The following is a 19,611-nucleotide window of genomic DNA, read 5'->3' on the forward strand; positions in this document are numbered from 1 at the left end:
ATCCAATAAACATCTCCACTGCCACAATGCTGATCCCACACCACCTTCTGCACAAAGCCTTCCTAAGGGTTCTCCTGGAGCTGCTTGTGGCCAGAGGAGGAAAACAAGGCAAGGAGATGGGGAGAAGCTTACTGTCCCTCTGCTGCCTTCCAGGTGGATGTGATTAAGAAAGCCTATCTGCAGGAGGAGGAGTGTGAAAACGCTGAGGTTTCCCCCCGGGAAGTCGGCCACAACATTTATATACTGGCACTGCAGGTACTGGGTGGTGACAGCAGGGTTCCTGACCATGGTGGGCTCCCACTCGCCATTCTGCACATTTTTCTCTCTATTTATTGACTTCCCTTCCAGCCAGGCCGGTCTCCTTGAGGAGGCACGGCTGGAAATGTGCTTTTGGCTCCCATGTAAAGCCATCTCCCAGGCTTGCCGGCCATCCCGCTCCCCTGTGCACCGGTGGTTGCTCACCAGCTTGTGCTCACTTGGCTCTCCCTCTCCTTCTTCCAGCTGTCCCGACACAACAAGTCGCTGCAGCAGCTCCTGAAGCCGGTGAAGCGAATCCAGGAAGAGGAGGAAGAAGGCATCTCATCCATGGTATGGAGACACGTTGGGAATATAGAGGCAGAGCCCCTCCAAACCCTGACGAGAGACGGCAAAGAGCCTCCCACCCTTGCTGAGCCACCCTGGGGTTTGTTGTTGAAGATTTGATGGGGTTCAGTGTCCCCTGGAAAGGCTTAAAGAAAGAAAGAGTTAATCAATGCCCTTGTAGCCAAAACTACAAGCCCAAAGGTGTGTGCACCAAGCTAGAGAGAGAGGTATTTGTGGGACTCGGCCGTAGGGTGACCTGGCCATAGGCTGGTGGCCCTGGTGGGGTCTTGCTGGGACCCATTTTCTCCCCTCCGCTTCAGAAAAGGAAAGGCTGAGTCCTTTGCTGTCATTTCTTGCCTGTGTACCTTAGATCCTGAACAAGATCCAGCAGTAATATGATTTCCCTGGGGTTTTACGGGCATTGATTTGTAATTTGTGGATTAGCAGCGTTTGGATGTAATTATTGCAGGGAATCGAATGTCTGTCACCTCAGGGAGGGCTCGTAACCCTTTAGGAAGCTTTAATTCATTTGCTTTTCCCTGAAATCTCATCAGCTTTGGTAGATTTTTAAGGAACGCTGTTGTCAGTGCAGAATTAGACCTGACTGCCCTGGTCGAGGCCACTCTCATCCTCTCTCTGCCTCTCCCCACATCCCAGCTCAGCCTAAACAACAAACAGCTGACGCAGATGCTGAAGTCGTCGGCCCCAGTCCAGGAGGAAGAAGAGGACCCTCTGGCCTATTACGAGAAACACACATCCCAAATTGAGGCAAGACCTATTTAGTTGTTGGGTGGCCGTTATTATGCACGTGGTCGGTGAATCCCACGTGTGCTCCACCTGCCTCGGGCCTGGTTATTTTGTACTTCCCACGCCTGTGCCGGCAAAAAGCAAACAGCCCCGTAGCAGAGTCGGTGGTCTTAGCAGAGCCCATGGAGAGCTGGGGGAATAAGCTGCCCTCCCCGGACCCTTCCATTCTCGCCCCGCAGCCGTTTCAGCAGCCCAATCCCTGCTCAGCATGGATCTCCTTGCAGATAGAATCATAGAATCACCAGGTTGGAAAGGACCCACTGGATCATCGAGTCCAACCATTCCTAACACTCCCTAAACCATGTCCCTCAGCACTTCATCCACCCGTTCCTTAAACACCTCCAGGGAAGGCGACTCGACCCCCTCCCTGGGCAGCTGTTCCAGTGCCCAATGACTCTTTCTGTGAAGAATTTTTTTCGGATATCCAACCTGAACCTCCCCTGGCGGAGCTTCAGGCCATTCCCTCTTGTCCTGTCCCCTGTCACTGGGGAGAAGAGCCCAGCTCCCTCCTCTCCACACCCTCCTTTCAGGCAGTTGTAGAGAGCAATAAGGTCTCCCCTCAGCCTCCTCTTCTCAAGGCTCTCTCAGCCGCTCCTCGTCAGACGTTCTCCAGCCCCTCACCAGCTTCGTTGCTCTTCTCTGGACACGCTCCAGAGCCTCAACATCCTTCTTGTGGTGAGGGGCCCAGAACTGAACACAGTACTCAAGGTGCGGTCTCACCAGTGCCGAGTACAGAGGGAGAATCCCCTCCCTGGCCCTGCTGGTCACGCCGTGTCTGATCCAAGCCAAGATGCCATTGGCCTTCTTTGCCACCTGGGCACACTGCTGGCTCATGGTCAGTCACTCAACACCCCCAGGTCCCTCTCCTCCGTGCAGCTCTCCAGCCACTCTTCCCCCAGTCTGTAGCGCTGCACAGGGTTGTTGTGCCCCAAGTGCAGGACCCGGCATTTGGCCTTGTTAAACCTCATCCCATTGGTCTCGGCCCAGCGGTCCAGCCTGTTCAGATCCCTTTGGAGCCTCCCTACCCTCCAGCAGATCCACACTTCCTCCCAGCTTAGTGTCATCTGCAAACTTGCTGAGGGTGCACTCAATGCCTTCACCCAGGTCATTGATAAAGACATCATGGGCAGATGGGCCAGCAAGGCTTCACGCGCTCTCAGCTTTCCGTCGGCAGAGCCAGAGCCACCTTTGCTGAGTCTGTTTGTAGCATTAGAAGAGTGGCTGGTCATATTTGGATCCCTGTGGAGTGGAAAGGAGGAGGGGAAGGCACAGCTGGGTCTGGGAAAGAGGAAACCAAAGCCTGGCAGGGGCAGGATCTGACGGCACGCTCCCCTTTCCCTGCTTCCTGCAGATTGTGCGCCTGGACCGAAGCATGGAGCAGATAATCTTCCCCGTGCCTGGCATCTGCGAGTTCCTCACCAAGGAGACCAAGTACCGGCTCTTCACCACCACGGAGCAGGACGAACAAGGCAGCAAAGTCAGTGATTTCTTCGACCAGTCGTCCTTCCTCCACAACGAGATGGAATGGCAGAAGAAACTGCGCAGTAAGAGCAAGGCAGACGTTCCTTTCGGGCTTCTCCCGGCCAGCACAGGCACCTTGAATAATCCTGTGTTGTGAAAAGGGGAGGCAGCCCTGCTTTGAACCCTGGCAGCAGCCTGGAAATCGCATCTCTCCGCTGCCTGTGCCCCTCGCTGTGTAGAGCACGACACGCTTGGCAGTTTGCAGGGACTGCAGGTTAATCAAGGTCCCAGGGATTTATTTTCTCCGTGCCTTTAGTGCAGTTCCTCGGTAGCGTGAAATGCATCTTGCAGCACATTCCTGGGATTTACACCTGCAGGTGTTTTCCCCTGGAAAGCCCTCTCTTCATCTGTTTTTAGTTGCCTTCTCCTAAGCCAGAACCTAGCAGCTACGTATGGGAAATAAAACCTGTCTCTCTGCACCCTGCGGACCCCTTTAGGTGCTTTCACGGCTGCATCAGGACGGAAATCCTGGCTTTAAATAACAGGAGCTCAGTGAAGAGTCACACTGTAAATACTGCCGTGCAGCTAAGGGGTAGCGTAGCCGCTCAGAAAACACTTGCAGATCCAGTCAAAACTATCTTAGGAATTCAGCAGGAAACAAGTTTCCAATACGGGTGGGAAATTGCTGGCTGGGTCCCCTCTGGGATAAGAACCAGGGCTGAAAACACAAAGGCACTGTTGTTTTGAAGGATGCGAGGCTGTAGGAGATGGGAGGTGAGGAGGAGGGTGGGGAGGATGACAGAGCTGATCTGATTCCAAGGTGCCAGAGCAGGTCAAAGGGCCGAGAAGCCAAGAAATGTGAGCAGTAACATTTTGAACTTGCACTCCCATTTCAGCAGATGAGGAGGGAGCTTTCGTTAACCTTTTGAAGGAAATGGGAGGCAAGGATCTCTCCAGGCCCGCGGGCTGCGCTGTGCAGAGCCCTTTGGATGGCTGGGAGGATAAATGCTTCCCTGTCTGGCACGAGGTTGGCTGAGGTTTGTGTGTCTGCCTCCTCTCCCCCCAGGCATGCCGCTGATGTACTGGTTCTCCCGCAGAATGACACTCTGGGGAAGCATTTCCTTCAACTTGGCCGTCTTCATCAACATAATCATTGCTTTCTTCTACCCCTATGTTGAAGCTGCTTCCATGGGTGAGTGCCCAGCATCTGCTGCTTCTCAGGGTGGAAGAAAAAAGGGACCTTCCTATGCAGGAAAACCGGTCTCCTTACCTGTATTCCCCTAAAGCCCCAAGTCCTTTCTTCTGGTCAAAGGAAAGGATTGAGTCATGATCTCAGTTGCCGGCTTCTTTCTTAAAGAAACGTCTCGTCTCCCTGTCTGTTTGTAAGATGAGGGAAGCATTGACGGAACACATCCCTGCTGTCAGCCAAACCCCCATCATTTACAGTGATTTTGAGGTCTCAGATAAAAGAGGTTAGAAAAATGTATCAGTAAGAACCATCTTAGTCAATACAGGTCTTTGTAGTCGAGCATAATTCCTCTCTTTCTTCCCTCTGATAATCAGCACATTAGTTTTTCTGGACGATCTTGACAGCAGCATCGTGTCCGATTGGCAGCACGCATTTAATCTCATGCCATTTAATTACCGAGGGATCTTCTCTTCCCAGGAGTGCTGGATTCCCCCCTGATCTCGCTGCTCTTCTGGATTCTGGTCTGCTTCTCCATCATGGCCCTGTTCACTAAGCGCTACGGGGTCAGACCGCTCCTCGTGGCGCTGATCTTGCGATCAATTTATTACTTGGGGATTGGACTCACTCTGAATATCCTGGGAGCTCTAAACGTAAGTTCCGCGTCCGCTGGAAAAATAACGGAGCAGCCTAAAGCGCGGGAGGCTGTTCTGCGCGCATGAAGTGCAGCAAAGCCCACTCCCTCCCATTTCTGGTTGGTTCCCCAGCTGACCAACAAGATTGTGTTTGTGGTGAGCTTCGTGGGCAATCGTGGGACCTTCATCCGAGGCTACAAAGCCATGATCATGGATGTGGAGTTTCTTTACCACGTTGGCTACATCGTGACGAGCGTCCTGGGGCTCTTTGTGCATGAACTCTTCTACAGCATCCTGGTACAATCAATGCAGATGTCTGGGACACAGAGGTAGCCAGTCTGCCCTGGTAGAATCTAGAAGGTTCCTGTGACACCTTTCAGGGGCTGATTGATAACGGCACCGAGAACAATTCACTGTGTTCTAATCTTTGCGTAGGCTGAGCTTTCTGCCTTCCGACAGCATCTATTACTGTCTTTTCCTGGCCTTTTGCTATCTCTCTCTCTTTCTAATCTCTCCTGTGTACTTTATCTGGGTCAGCTGGGAGACAACGTGAGCTGGGGAGGGCAGAGGCAGGGTGCATGTGTCCTATTCTTGGCTCTCCTGCTGTGCACAAGTCACTTCATTCTTCTCTGCTTCCCCACAGTAAGCTGGGAAACTTAAAGGCTTTATGTGAAAGTTAGTCAAGGTCTGCTGAGTGATCCAAGATCTCGGGATAAAAGGGGATAGAGGTAGCCCAGGCATTATCAAGAAACACACCCCGCAGCATTTCTTTGCTCCTGGGTCCTTTCAGCTGTTTGACTTGATCTACCGCGAGGAGACCTTGTTTAATGTCATCAAAAGCGTGACACGGAACGGGCGCTCCATCCTGCTGACAGCCCTCCTGGCTCTCATCCTCGTCTACCTCTTCTCCATCGTGGGCTTCCTGTTCCTGAAGGATGACTTCATCCTGGAGGTGGAACGGCTGCCGGACAGCAAAGCCAAAGGTTGGTCAGCCCTTGCCTTCGTTGGCTGTGGTGCTTGGGCTGGAGGGGGGTGAGCTGGAGCATGGGTCTCCTTCTGCAGCCGGACCATTGCATAGAGTCATGGAATGGGTTGGGTTGGAAGGACCTCAAAGCCCATCCAGTTCCACCCCCTGCCATGGGCAGGGACACCTCCCTCTGGTTCAGGGGCTCCAAGCCCCATCCAACCTGGCCTGGAACCCCTCCAGGGATGGGGCAGCTCTGGGCAACCTGGGCCAGGACCTCCCCACCCTCACAGCAAAACATTTCTTCCTAAGATCTCATCTCCATTTCCCCTCTTTCAGCTGAAAACCATTCCCCCTCATCCTATTCCCTGCACTTTCAGATCCAGAGCCCCTCCCCAGCTTTCCTGGAGCCCCTTTCAGTACTGGAAGCTGCTCTATGTTCTCCCCAGAGCCTTCTCTTCTCCAGGCTGAGCAGGACACCCTGCTCCCTCCCCACCGCAGAAGCACACACAGATCTGTGCATGCCCACGGACTCCCGGTTTTATACCCTTGGCACAAACTCCTGAGAGTTCTGGGTTTGGGGTTGGCAGAGAAAACAGCTGCCTGCGTCAACTTTGGGATCTTGTGCTGCAGAGCACAGGGTTTGGGGGTTAGAAGTACTGCAGAGACGGGGTGGACGGCTACAACTGGAGTTTTAGCACTGTAGAGGTCTCACTGAATCTTGAGCAGAAGACTCAAAGCCTGGAAAAGGCTAGGAGAACACGAAGCGACTTTTTTCTAAGAAGCTTGGAAGCTACAAAAAGAGGCAGTTGAAAAGCACCCGTGACAGCAGTGAGAAGCTTTACTAAAGCAAAGTGATGCTCTGACAAGGCTGTGGTCGCTTTTACTTGCAGATGACCCCTGGGGGATGCAACGGAACATGGAGTCCTTCATGGAGTCATGCAGTGGTGACAAAATTAGCTGCTCTGCTGTGCCCACTGCTTTGGAAGGTAAGTGAGCTCATTAGAAGGGTTGACTCTGTTAGTGGTAGAGTAGGTTGGCTGCCCGGTTCATCAACGAGCTCAGAAAAATCCTAGCTTTTTAAAGATGGAAACGGCCAACCAACTTTCAGGCACATGTTAGGCAAGAAGCCCGCAAATTTTGCACTGACCTTGGCATAAAAGAATGTTGAAGTAAGTTCAGTTTAGTCATAATGAAAGTGGGAGCTTTGGGAGAGCTCAACCAACACCTCCCCAGCAAGAAGCAAGCTGGAGGAGCTGCTGGGAAGTTGCTGGTTGGGAGATCTGCAAGGAGCAGCTGCTCCCAGGAGATTTGCCACTGCGTCATTGCAGCGGGAGGTGGCACTGCAACAGGAGTCATCCCTGCAGCTCTGAAGTCTTTATAATGGTCCGGTATTTAAGCCCGCTCTGTGCACTGGGTTTTTGCTTTTGGTTTCCCCTCTGGTGCTCCAGAAACAGTCACTGACCAGTGGGAACGCGCCTGCGACACGCTGCTCATGTGCATCGTCACCGTCCTGAACCACGGCCTGAGGAACGGAGGGGGCGTCGGGGACATCCTGCGGAAGCCATCGAAGGATGTGAGTTTAGGCAGCATACGGGGACCCCTTTCTTGCACCGAGTCCTGCTGTGTGGACTGATGTGCAGCTGCCCTTTTTCCCTGAAAACTGTGACAATTGCATAGAATCATAGAAGGGTTTGGGCCTCAAAGGTCATCCAGTTCCACCACCCTGCCATGAGCAGGGACACCTCCCACTGGACCAGGTTGCTCCAAGCCCCATCCAACCTGGCCTGGAACATCTCCAGGGATGAGGCAGCCACCACTTCTCAGGGTGACTTGTTCCAGTGCCTCAGCTCTATCCCCCCACACCGCCCTGCAGTGCTTTCCTCCTTTCTTCCTCCTTCACACCTTTTATTCCTCCTCAGCCTGTGTCCCGTGTGATGAGACAGCGTGGTTGGAGCAGCTAGAGATGTGCAGAGACCTACATTTATCCCTTCCATCCATTACAGGAGTCTTTGTTTCCTGCTCGGGTTGTCTATGACCTCCTCTTCTTCTTTATCGTCATTATCATCGTTCTCAACCTCATCTTTGGGGTCATTATTGACACTTTTGCTGATCTGAGGAGCGAGAAGCAGAAGAAGGAAGAGATACTGAAGACCACCTGTTTCATATGTGGTGAGCGACGGGACCTCGGTGTTGAGGAACTGCCCCAAAGCTCCTCCTGTCTTCTGAAGTTGAGGGAAGGGAAGGACTTCCAACTGGTTTCTGGTTTTCCTTTGAACTGAAACCTGCTAACCGATGGGTCAGTTAGCAGTGGGAGGAGGCTTAAACAAGGACACAAATCGAGAGGGGAAATGATCTGTATTGCTCCTTGCCTTCCGTTAGTGAGGTGTTAAACCAAAGTAGCCTGTTGAGCAGGTCTCGTTCTGTGCATCTATCACTCCCGAGACCATCACTGAACCAGTGGAACTAAAAAAACACCATATTACTAAGGAAATAAAATACAGAAAATGTTCTGGAATGCTTTCAGTCATAGGAAGGCATCGAAAAAACAGGAAAAAAAATCAACAAGTCTAGCTGCTTTTTTCTTAAGAGATCCACTGGGTGCATTTTATGCTTTTAGATACCTAGGCAGGAAGCATACGTATCTAAAAACTTTAAATAGAAGCCTCCTGAATACACGACTGGGTTATTTTCCCCCTGTTTTGTTGTGTCTAAACGCTAACTAATTATTAAAAGCCCTTCTTGAAAGTCACACCTGGGAGAAGCTGCAATTATCTGTACTTCCTTTCACATTCGTTTGCTTGCTCACCTTCTCCTCCCCATCCCCTCTCTCCACCTTCTCCGTTCTTGACCGCCTTTCGCAGGACTCGAAAGGGACAAGTTTGACAACAAGACAGTGTCCTTTGAGGAGCACATTAAATACGAGCACAATATGTGGAACTACTTGTACTTCATAGTGTTGGTGCGAGTGAAGAACAAGACGGACTACACAGGGCCAGAGAGCTACGTGGCGCAGATGATAAAGGTACGTGTTGTCTCGGAGCAGCTTCTTCCCTATCGCAACCTGCCTCCCCTGGGGAAATAGTTGAGAACACTGGGCTTGCCAAAGAAAAACAGTTCTGAGAAGGAGCTTTTGGAAAATATTTAGTAACGTCGCTGTGCTTTAGTTCTTTCTGAGCTGGTTTGTTTCCACTTTGCAATCGCAGCCAACACCGCATTGTCTGTTTGATGTTTTGTACTGTGTATTTAAGGATAGAAGCAGGCAGTAGAGAGTGTGACTTCAAGGTGATTTCAAGGCAAGAAAGGAGGGAAAATATAGAAAAACTTCTGAACTTGAGCCCAGAAAGCTCTAAGAGGAAAAACAACCAACTGGAAATGTACCATTCGTGGAAAATTTGCAGATACAGACAAGACAAGCCTTTGAGAATTTCTTTAATTCCAGGCAGGCTTCCTGTTAGATCCTACCAGGACTCTTCCCTCCTCCTCACCCCGTCTCCAACTCCTGTTCTCCATGGTTGCCTTTCCAGAACAAGAACCTTGACTGGTTCCCCCGGATGCGAGCCATGTCCCTGGTCAGCAACGAAGGCGAAGGGGAGCAGAATGAGATCCGCAACCTTCAAGACAAACTCAACACCACGATGAAGCTGGTGTCCCATCTCACCTCCCAGCTGAACGAGCTGAAGGAACAGGTAACCAACCACTTTTAAAGACTGTAGAAACTCACTGTCCTTACTAAAATAGTAAAGAGCAGGAGGTGAAGCCAGCCCGAGCCAGGACAACTTCAGCTACAAAGCAAAGAACTCCTGCAGCTCTTTTGGGGGAATCGGGGACACTTGGGACAAGTGCATGTTGATCAAGTTAACTTCCTCATCAGCTAGAGTCCAACTCACAGGGGTTTCTGGCAGATGTTAGAGCTGCCGACTCAGGCACGCTAGAGGAACATGTTCAGCAAACAGAAAGGCCTGGTTTCCTATCTCACTTATGTCCTTGTTTGAACTCTAGATGACAGAGCAACGGAAGCGCAGACAAAGGATGGGGTTTGTGGATGTCCAGAACAGCATGAACCACTAAAACACGGAAGCATGGGCTTCACCCACCAAGGGACACATGTATCAGCTAACGAGGCTGCTTATGCCTGGGTTCCACGCATGGACGTCGCTGTCAGAGAAAGATGAACCATGCGCAAGGGCTTCACAGTCAACATTTTCCTTAGATCGCTTGTAAGCAATTCAGGAACCAAGGACTGGCCAGGATTCCTCACAATACCTGGACCCACACGTTACCCTAACGCCCTTGTAGGAAGATAAATTATCCAGGACTTTTATTCCTCATTGCAATAACTCTTTTTATTTTGCAAATGTGGAGGGTTGTACCTTTATCTCCCTGCGCTGCATTCTGACAGCCCCCACCTCAGGTGTAGCGTAACTAGCTGTAGGGCTGCGATATTTAACTTATTCCAAGAGCAGCACTAGTACACGTGGATCTTCGCAAGCCAGCCATCGTATTTGCTGTACCTGCTCCATGCTGATCCCTCTCCATTTAAAGAGTTTTGTTCATCGCTGTGGTGCAGGAAAGACGAGCTAAACTCGAGGAGATGGATTTGTTGATTTAACTCACTAGATGAGTATACAAGCTTGTACTAGTGTGAACTTTTGCCTTCTGTGAACCAAGAGTGTCTGGGCAGGAGTAGGAGGAGACGGCAGGTTTCCAGGAGTTCACTGTGAAGGGGCGTCCTGTGTTTTAGTTTCATCTCATTTTACTTTTTTTTTTTTTGGTATTGTTGTTACTTAAGAACAGAAATGTAAATTGCCTTAACTAAATTAAATACAAAATCATGTTATAATAAAAAGTTAAACACGGTAAAGAAAGCTCCCTTCCTGTGCACTCTGGTATCTAATGGGGCTCTTCTAAATAAAAATACAGAACAATCCAAAGATCTGAAGCCAAATCAGGGCTGTATTACACAAGGGGCTCCGCAACACAGTGCTCTCAGCTCCAGATGTTAAATGTTAAAATGTAGTACGGTGCTCCAGTCAGAAGATGAAGAATGCTACCATGAAGAACTACCTTGAAAGCCAGCCTTGTTTTCTAAAGCTTTGGATTAGAGCCTGCGGCGAAGTTTTGAATTCTTTCACTACTTGCCAGGAAACCACTGTTCAAATAGATTAAAAAGGAGCAGCTGTTGGTGCTGCCTGGAGCCAAGCGGAGTCCTGGCATAGCTGTGCTCTAGACACATCCTTCCCAAGCCAAGCAGCGCTGCAGCCACCCCATCAACAGTCCCGTGCTTCTGCCTCCCAAGAACACGCACGTTCCTTTCCTTTAGAAAGGAATAAAATTAGGCCACAGCAACAGACTAATCACACTTGAAATTTGCTTATGGCCCTATATACCAACATGCCATTGAAATTTGTCTTTATCCCTCAGATATGCAGTAACTTACATGGAACCTTCTCTTCCTGCTGAGGGAAATCTGCATCCAGCTAGTTCGACCAGCACCCCACTGCTGACACCTCCGACTGAAATCTAAATTAAACCCTTACACTGCTCCACTGTCACGATGGTAAAATTGCCCTCAGTCCTTTCCTACGTCTTCTCAAAAGGAAAAGAAATGCGATGATTAAAGTTGTCCCTCTCAGTTTCCCTGTTCACAGTGCTAACACGCAGAAACACAAGCACAGTGACATCATATCATCGCTTCTGTGATCTTCACAAGAAAATTTCAAGCTAACACCGTTGCACGTTCTTGGTCTGTGTGCCTCCTGGTTGTTCCATTTCTTCTAATACAAAGCAGGAGGTCTAAGACCACAAAGTTCTTTATACTATATAGCTCCAATATGGTTTTGGCACAGATATATTGAGCTATGCCCTAGATTTTCAGGAAAAAAAAACCACGGGCACTAAATATGAAGGGTGGAAGGTGTAGGTCTGAACAAAAACGCTGTTGCTAAGAGCAATAAATGGTTTTATTCATCATGGCAACATACCGCGCTTTAGGAATATATACAGTGGGGGAGCTGGGAGTGAACCTGTCACTTCAAGTCCTCTTCAGGCTTCTTGGCATAAAACTTCTCTCGCAGTTTTCTCCACGTCCCTTTTTTCATGTCTTCCATCTGTTTTAAGATGTCTGTGAAAGAAGGAGAGAGAAGGAGATGGGGAAAGAGGAAGAAGAGCAGAAAAGCAAAGGAATGAAAGCCCTCTTATAACAACTTTCCCTCAATTGTATTTTCCTTTCTTGACTTTTCATCTTAATGAATTTCTATTTCAGGGCCTGAGGCAAGTTACTTTTCCCTTCCAATCAATTGTGCCGGGAGTCCCTTATCACTAACAACTAATATTCAGTTTCCACGCACTGCAATCAAAGTTAGGAAATGGAGCAGAACAAAACTGCGCCGACTTCCTACACTGCACTTGATAAATGATCTGGCTGAGAGTATTTCTGCATCGTGGTGCCCTGTTTTCTCTCCGAGTCTAATACAAAAGGCGAAGCACCGATGGGAATTCAAACATGGTGAAAGGGAAGCTGAGAATTTTTGGATGGATGACGCAAATGCGCGTTTCCTTCACACAGGTCCTGCAGTCTGATCTGAAAGAGCCCTCACAAACCCGCCGCTGTTCTGGCCTGCGGCAAGATACAATTGACTTTTTGCCTTGGCTGATTCCTGAAGATCTCCGCAATTATTCATAGAATCAAAGAATAGTTTGGGTTGGAAGGGACCTTAAAGATCATCCAGTTCCAACCCCTGCCATGGGCAGGGACATCCCACTAGATCAGGCTGCCCAAGGTCCATTCAACGTGGCCTTGAACACCTCCAGCGATTCCTGAACTTACTCCTCACTAAAAATCCTCATATCCTTGCACGGCAGTCCTGCTCTGTCCTCTAGTCACAGGTACTTAGTAGAAGTAACGCAGGGAACACCACAAAAAGTACTTTATCTCCTTATTCTCGAATCAAGCACAGTATTAGTACCTGTGGATAATATCATCTTGCAGTCTTCTACTGTCACTCCAGTGAAGTTTGTCTCTTTCAGGCGTGGATACTTCACAAACAAGTAGGTGAGAAAAGGAGGGAGAGAAAGAAAAAGCTGTTACTTGTACTGCATTAAAACAGGTTAAAATGTCCCCATACGGTAGAATCCGAGCTCATTTTCAGTCAAGCTCTTAAGAATTCTGTTCACCCATACCAAGAACTGTCATCTGCACTTTTCGTAGATGTCACAGAGGCCAAGTTCTCTGTAGCATTCTCAGAGCGACCAAAGGCACTAGGACGTGCTGCGTGCACCTGACAGCTCATTTGTCTGTTAGACATCCCCACAAACCCTGCTGGGATGCGGCAGCCTTACTGCAGCAGGCAGTGACTCACCTTCGGAAAGAGGGATGATGCTAATGCCAAAGCTTACCTTGTTTTTGTAGTAGTTGGTGTGGATTCTGACTAAGCTCTCGTACATTTGGTCACAGGCCTCAGGGTCAGCAATCTAGAAAGGGATAAATCACACATCTTCACTTAAAGCTCCGCAGCAAACCCCACCTCGTTTCAAGGCTTGTGAGTAGGACAGTCAAAGAGCAGCTTAGGTGGATTCTCAGTGCTGTGTAGGATGCTGGTGACCCCTCTTATGCTGCTCCAGAATGCAGATCCATGTCTTTCCCTTCCACTAGCCTGGTCTACAAGAATAACTAGGCACAAGGCAAGGCACTGGCCCAGGTTGCCCCGAGAAGTGGTGGCAGCCCCATCCCTGGAGATGTTCAAGACCAGACTGGATGGGGCTCGGAGTCCCTGATCCAGTGGGAGGTGTCCCTGCCCATGGCAGGGGGTGGAACTGGATGGGCTTTGAGGTCCCTTCCAACCCATTCTGTAAATTCCAGAATGGATCTTAAAACTCCACTCAAAAAGATGTGACAGATCGACTGTGAATACACAGTTAATGAGAGCATTGCTGGACAGTTTTCTTATCATGTTTATCGGCCACTGCTGTGAAATCTGCAAGACTTCTTGCCCAAAGGTCAATTTTGCCACCTGTTTTATTCTAAAGCAGTAAACAGGATAATGTACTAGGATGGAAGTTAGAAAATCCCAGTGCAAGCTAAAAATAGTTTATAATTGATTAGGGAAAAGCAGCATGAAAGAGACTGGGCAGCTTGTGAAGGGTAAATGGATTTCTATTTCGGTCTACTAAGTTGGAAAGATTTTGCTAATACCTAAACCTCTGCCAGGTGCCTCAGACAGGAGCATCTGCCTTGCAGAGTTGTCTATTTAGCAGCACGGATGTCACATCATCTTGGGTTTGTATTGTACAATGGGGCCCAAGTCCACCAGAATGCTGTGTTGCTGCTCCGTGACATCAAAGATCAGTGACTAAAATGGATCCACGGATAAGAATAGCATTAACAAGAACATGTTAGGATAAAACCACGCTGCTTGTCTGTCCCTGGGACGCTGGCACAGGTTCAGCTTGAGGTGGGGAGACTGGGAAAGCTGGGGAAAGGCTCTCCTCATTCAGTAGGTGACAGCTGCTGCAGGAGAGAGGATACAAGGACAGGCAGACTGTCAAGAGTAAGCACCGTCACACCACAGGTGATCTTCAGGTGAACATACCTCGCAGCCACGTTTCAAATGACCCTGCTGATGTTTTAGTAATGACTGCAGAAAGAACTACTGAATGGGAAGCAGAAACGCTATCACCCCACCTCATAAAATCAACAAATATCATTCCATGTGAATAAAACTGACATAGACTGATGAAGGATCCTTTATGGTTCTCGTTCTTTTCTCAGACGCTCCTCCTGCCATCCGTCAGGACATTTCCCTTCGCTGTATTAAACCTTTATCCATACAAACTGACATCAGTGTTGCAGGCATCACTTTAGATTTTCAGGATGAGTGGCAGCTTTGGGATCTTGCAGCCAATTGGTGCGGCACACTCGGCTGTCCTCAGCATATGAAAAAGCAATAAGCACCTCCCAAAACGGCTGCTGCAGACTATTCTAGTGACCAATACAGAATCAGATGCCCCTTGAAGTAGAAAACACGTACCTGGAACAATGTTTTTATGCAAAGAAATGGCACATTCACATTCCACAGCAACACCTCCAAGGCCGTAAAGGTCTACAGCCCAAATCAAGCTTAGCTTCTCTGACTTATTCCAGCACCAAAGCCTAAACTCTAACACAATTATAGCAGTACTCAGAAAAGGAGGCCTCCAGGAAAGCTGGGGAGGGGTTCTGGATCAGGGAATGCAGGGATAGGAAAAGAGGGAAGGGTTTTAAGCTGAAAGAGGGTAGATTGAGATGAGATCTTAGGAAGAAATGTTTTGCTGTGAGGGTGGGGAGGCCCTGGCCAAGAATGCCCCAAGAAGTGGTGGCTGCCCCATCCCTGGAGGGGTTCAAGGCCAGGTTGGATGGGGCTTGGAGCCCCTGATCCAGTGGGAGGTGTCCGTGCCCATGGACGGACATGGAACGGGATGGGCTTTGAGGTCCCTTCCAACCCAACCCATTCTAATTATCTAATCCAATTTTATAACCGCATCCTAACAGTGCCAGGCAAAGTTGTATTTCACTCTGTACTCCACACTACATTGCCCTATCATCATGGTAAGTAAAATACATTCATTAACTCGATTCCAGCACGCTGCTGACAAAATTCACAATGATTTGTGTCCCGCTTCCATAATCATGAGGACCAAGCTATGTGGCTGTTGGGGTTTTGCTTTAAAGGCCTGTCCTGGACCCTGAAGAGAACCACGGGACACTCTGCAGAGCCCTGAGGAGACCCAGGAATGGCTCTGCAGGGCCCAGAGGATGCCTGAAGGATGTTCTGTTGGCCCTCAGGAGACCCACGAGATGCTCTGCTGACCTTCAGGGACCCAGGGAGAGCTCTGCAAGGCCCTGACAAGACCCAGGGAGAGACTACTTTCGCAACAGAGCCCCGCAGACACAACCTCCTCCTTAATTGCAACCAAGTGAGCTCCCAGTCAGGGACTGCCAAGAGAGAAAAAAATCCTGTGTCAGCACCAAACTGAACTTTGTGCCCAGAAAACCCTGCAGCCACCTCTGAGACTGTTAAACCATCCCGCCAGGCAGCCCATCCTGGCCCCTCTGCCACTGGAGGCCAGGAGGGGCTGAGCTGGCTGCATGGCCCAGGTCCTGCCTTACCACCACCCACCGCCCTCCTCCACAAGCAAGCCATGCTGTGGGGTCATAGAATCATAGAACTTTTGGTTGGAAAAGACCTTTGAGATCATTGAATCCAACCGAACCTGTCCACTACTAAAGCTTATCTCTGAGCAACTTCACTACTAGTCTTTTAAACCCCTCCAAGCATGGTGACTCCAGGACTTCCATGGGAAGCCTCTTCCAGGGCCTGAGAACCCTTTCAGTGAAGAAATTGTTCCTAATATCCAATCTAAACCTCCCCTGGTGCAACTTGAGGCCATTTCCTCTTGTCCGATGGCTTGTCACTTCGGAAAAGAGACCAGCACCCACCTCGCTACAACCTCCTTTCGGGTAATTGCAGAGAGTGATGAGGTCTCCCATCAGACTCCTCTTCTCCAGGCTAAACAGCCCCAGGTCACAGAATGGTTTGTGTTGGAAGGGACCTCAAAGCCCATCCAGTTCCACCCCCTGCCATGGGCAGGGACACCTCCCACTGGATCAGGGGCTCCAAGCCCCATCCAACCTGGCCTGGAACCCCTCCAGGGATGGGGCATCCACCACTGCTCTGGGCAACCTGGGCCAGGGCCTCACCATCCTCATTGTGAGGAATTTCTTCCTGTCCGGTCTAAACCTTCCTCCTTCCACTTTAAAGCCATTCCCAGTTGTCCTATCACTATATACCTTTGTAAAAGGTCCCTCCCCAGGTTTCTTGCAGGCAAGCTGGGGTCCCTCAACTGTTCCCAGAACCCCTGGGCTCTAGACCCTTCCCAGTTCTGTTCCCTTCTCCAAATGCACTCCAGCTCCTCAGTGGCCTTCTTGGAGTCAGGAGCCAAAACTGAACCCAGGTTTTGAGGTGTGGCCTCGCCAGCACTAAGTACACAATCCCATCCCTGCTCCTGCTGGCCACAGCAGCCATGGCTGATCCAAGCTAGGATGCTGCTGGCCACCTCACCCACCTGAACCACTGCTGGCTCATATTCAGCCACTATTGACCAGCACCTCCAAATTACTCCAAACTCCTAAACAGCCAGCCTACAGCTTGATTTGAGCTCATTTGCTGCTCGGTTAGGGCTCATTTGCTGCTAGGTTTGGGCTCATTTGTAGCTCAACAGGGTTATCCCCATTCCCTGGATGTTGGCATTCCTCGATAAGCTGGGAATGTGAAGCAGATGCACAGGCTTCCCTAAGGCCAAGCATAAGAGACAATCCCCTCCCTGTTCCTGCTGCCACACCACAGCTGACCCAAACCAGAGTGCCATCGCCCACATTGCCCACCTGTACCACTGCTGGCTCACGTTCAGCCCTTGTTGACCAGCACTCCCAAATATCTCTGATCTCCTAAACAGCCAGTCTGCACCTTGATTTGAGCTCATTTGCTGCTGAATTTGGGCTGGCTTGCTGCTCGATTTGAGCTAGTTTGCCGCTCAATTTGGGCTCGTTTATAGCTCAGCAGGGTTCTCCCCGTTACATGGGTGTTGGGATTCCTCCATGGGCTGGGGACGAGAAAGCAGATGCACAGGACTCTCCAAGCAAGAGATCGACCCCTTCCCTTCCCTGCCGGCCACAGCACGGCTGACCCGAGCCAGGGCGCCATCGCCCACCTTGCCCACCGCTGCCCCGCGGTCAGCCTCTGCCCATCAGCGCCTCCAGGCCGCCCCCCTTCCCGCCCTCACCGGCGTGTTCTCCCCCTCGCGGAAGGCCTGAGCCACCCGTTGCCGCAGGAACACGCCCAGGTCCCGCTGCCGCTTCGTCTCCTCCACCGGCCATTCCTCGCAGAGCTTCAGGAACCGCCGGTACCTGGTGGCCGCCATTGAAAGGAAAAGGGGGGGCGGTCACGTGACCTACGGCAGCCGAGAGGGGTCTTACGGGGCGGGCGGCGGGGGGGGTGCCACGTGATGTGCTGCAGCCGTGAGGCGCCGGGCTATGGCGATGGAGTGTCACGTGACCCGCGCCAGCCAAGCCTGCCCCCGGGAGGGGTGTCACGTGATCTGCGGCAGCCGACAGGGGTCGCGTTATGGTGCTATGGGTGTCACGTGACCCGCGGCCGTAGAGATGGGGAGGGAGATGGAGTTGAGGGGAGAGGGGGGGAGACCTGGGGTTGCCCCTCAGCGCTGCCCCTCGGTGGGCAGCGCCGGAAAAGGAGGTGTAGAAAGGGTCCCAAGAGGTTCCCCAATCTGTCTTCCCCTCCATTCCCGGGTTGCTTTGGGTGAAGGCTGGTGGAGAAGGACCTGAGAGTGGTGGTTGGCAGCGTGGTAGCCGGGTGGGCAACAGCGCTAAGGCTGGGATCCGCCATGGTGTGGCCAGCAGGAGCAGGGAGGGATTGACACAGTAAGGGGAGACCTTATTGCTCTCTATAACTACCTGAAAGGAGGGAGCTGGGGTCTTCTCCCCAGTGACGGGACAGGACAAGGGGGGATGGCCTCAAACTCTGCCAGGGGAGGGTCAGGCTGGACATCAGGAAGAGATATTTCACAGAAAGGATCATGGGGCACTGTCAGAGGCTGCCCAGGGAGGGGGTGGAGTCCCCATCTCTGGAGGGATTGAAAAGACGGGTGGATGAGGTGCTGCACACGGTTTAGTGGCAGATAGGAATGGTTGGACTCGATGATCCAAGAGGTCTTTTCCAACCTGGTGGTTCTATGTGACTCCTGTGCTTGGGGTTTGGAGAGCCCTGTGTGTCTGCATTCCCATCCCTAACCGATGGAGGAAATCCCATCCAACACTCAGGGAAGGGGGATAACCCTGCTGAGCTACAAACCAGCCCAAATCAAGGTGCAAACCCGCGCAAATGGAGTTGTGGCCAGAGAAGGGAACAGAGCTGGGGAAGGCTCTGGAGCCCAGGGGATCTGGGAGCAGCTGAGGGCCCTGGGGCTGTTTAGCCTGGAGAAGAGGAGGCTGAGGGGAGACCTCATCGATCTCTGCAGCTCCTGGAAAGGAGGTTGGAACCAGGCAGGCGCTGTGCTCTTCTCCAAAGTAACAAGTGATGGGATGAGAGGGAGTGGTCTCAAGTTGCGCCAGGGGGGGTTTAGATGGGATATTAGGAAAACTTTCTTCACTGAAAAGGTTCTCAGGCACTGGCAGAAGTTGCCCAGAGACATCATGGCTGCCCCATCCCTGGAGGGGTTCAAGGCCAGGTTGGATGGGGGTCAGAGCCCCTGAGCCAGTGGGAGATGTCCCTTCCCACAGCAGGGGATGGAACTGGGTGGGCTTTAAAGTCCCTTCTAACAGAAACCATTCTATGATTCTGTGATTCAATGATTTGCTACATTACTGCCACACCTCCTGCTTTGTCCTGCTGGCAAAGGGACCTGGAAAGCTGCCTTAATGCTTAGTTTCTGGCAGTTTTAAAACCTAGAAAGTCTTGTCTCTTTTTTCCCTTGTCCGCATGGAGTACATAAAGTCGTGCTCTGCTTTGGAGCCCCTCCTCTTATCAGGCAAATGGTTAATCTCTGGATCATTCTGTGTTCCTCTACAAGGAGTAAAAAGAGAGGGAGCAGGATGCCTTCTGTCAGTGAGCAAGCAACAGGTTGCCATTTTCCAGGAGCAAAAGCAGGTGAGGCGTGTGGCCAAGAGAGGCGTTTGGCTCTGCTGACGAGGAGGCCAGGTTGATGGTGTTGCCCTGAGACCCATCGCCATCCTTCCGTTCGTCCAAACCCGACCTCCCCGTGTGTGCATCCAGCAAGAAGCCCTGCAGCCGCGCAGACGCTAAGGTGGGGCTGTAAAATCAGCAGAGTCGTTACCAGCTGCAATTAGCACTGGGCAGAGGACCGCAGTGCACGCGTGTGAGCCAAGGCAATTGATGACTCAATCCGTTCACTACTGAAACGGA

At 50.9% G+C, this 19,611-nt stretch overlaps 2 protein-coding genes across 2 annotated transcripts in view; one reads left to right on the forward strand and one right to left on the reverse strand.

Annotated features, from left to right (window-relative positions):
- The window catches only part of ITPR3 (inositol 1,4,5-trisphosphate receptor type 3), a 46,171-nt gene extending 35,771 nt beyond the window's left edge, over nucleotides 1-10,400 (forward strand). Inside the window, exons 45-58 of the mRNA XM_009569792.2 lie at nucleotides 154-255; nucleotides 502-588; nucleotides 1,240-1,350; nucleotides 2,741-2,933; nucleotides 3,917-4,042; nucleotides 4,517-4,689; nucleotides 4,804-4,968; nucleotides 5,462-5,654; nucleotides 6,529-6,624; nucleotides 7,087-7,211; nucleotides 7,642-7,807; nucleotides 8,500-8,660; nucleotides 9,163-9,324; nucleotides 9,638-10,400. Coding sequence (XP_009568087.1) covers nucleotides 154-255; nucleotides 502-588; nucleotides 1,240-1,350; nucleotides 2,741-2,933; nucleotides 3,917-4,042; nucleotides 4,517-4,689; nucleotides 4,804-4,968; nucleotides 5,462-5,654; nucleotides 6,529-6,624; nucleotides 7,087-7,211; nucleotides 7,642-7,807; nucleotides 8,500-8,660; nucleotides 9,163-9,324; nucleotides 9,638-9,706 — 1,929 coding nt within the window. The 3' untranslated portion in view covers nucleotides 9,707-10,400. The remainder of the gene's footprint in view (nucleotides 1-153; nucleotides 256-501; nucleotides 589-1,239; nucleotides 1,351-2,740; nucleotides 2,934-3,916; nucleotides 4,043-4,516; nucleotides 4,690-4,803; nucleotides 4,969-5,461; nucleotides 5,655-6,528; nucleotides 6,625-7,086; nucleotides 7,212-7,641; nucleotides 7,808-8,499; nucleotides 8,661-9,162; nucleotides 9,325-9,637) is intronic.
- A 1,180-nt stretch (nucleotides 10,401-11,580) lies between these two features.
- On the reverse strand, nucleotides 11,581-17,665 carry LOC104067116 (ubiquinol-cytochrome-c reductase complex assembly factor 2). Its single transcript, XM_009569822.2, has 4 exons — nucleotides 17,456-17,665; nucleotides 13,034-13,108; nucleotides 12,604-12,673; nucleotides 11,581-11,759 (listed from the first exon to the last, which is right to left on the reverse strand). The coding sequence occupies exons 1-4, from the start codon at nucleotides 17,591-17,593 to the stop codon at nucleotides 11,665-11,667; spliced, it is 378 nt and encodes a 125-aa protein (XP_009568117.2). The 5' UTR covers nucleotides 17,594-17,665; the 3' UTR covers nucleotides 11,581-11,664.
- Nucleotides 17,666-19,611: the final 1,946 nt, after the last annotated feature.

Source organism: Cuculus canorus, chromosome 24, assembly GCF_017976375.1.
Source record: "Cuculus canorus isolate bCucCan1 chromosome 24, bCucCan1.pri, whole genome shotgun sequence".
In the NCBI taxonomy this organism is placed as follows: domain Eukaryota; kingdom Metazoa; phylum Chordata; class Aves; order Cuculiformes; family Cuculidae; genus Cuculus; species Cuculus canorus.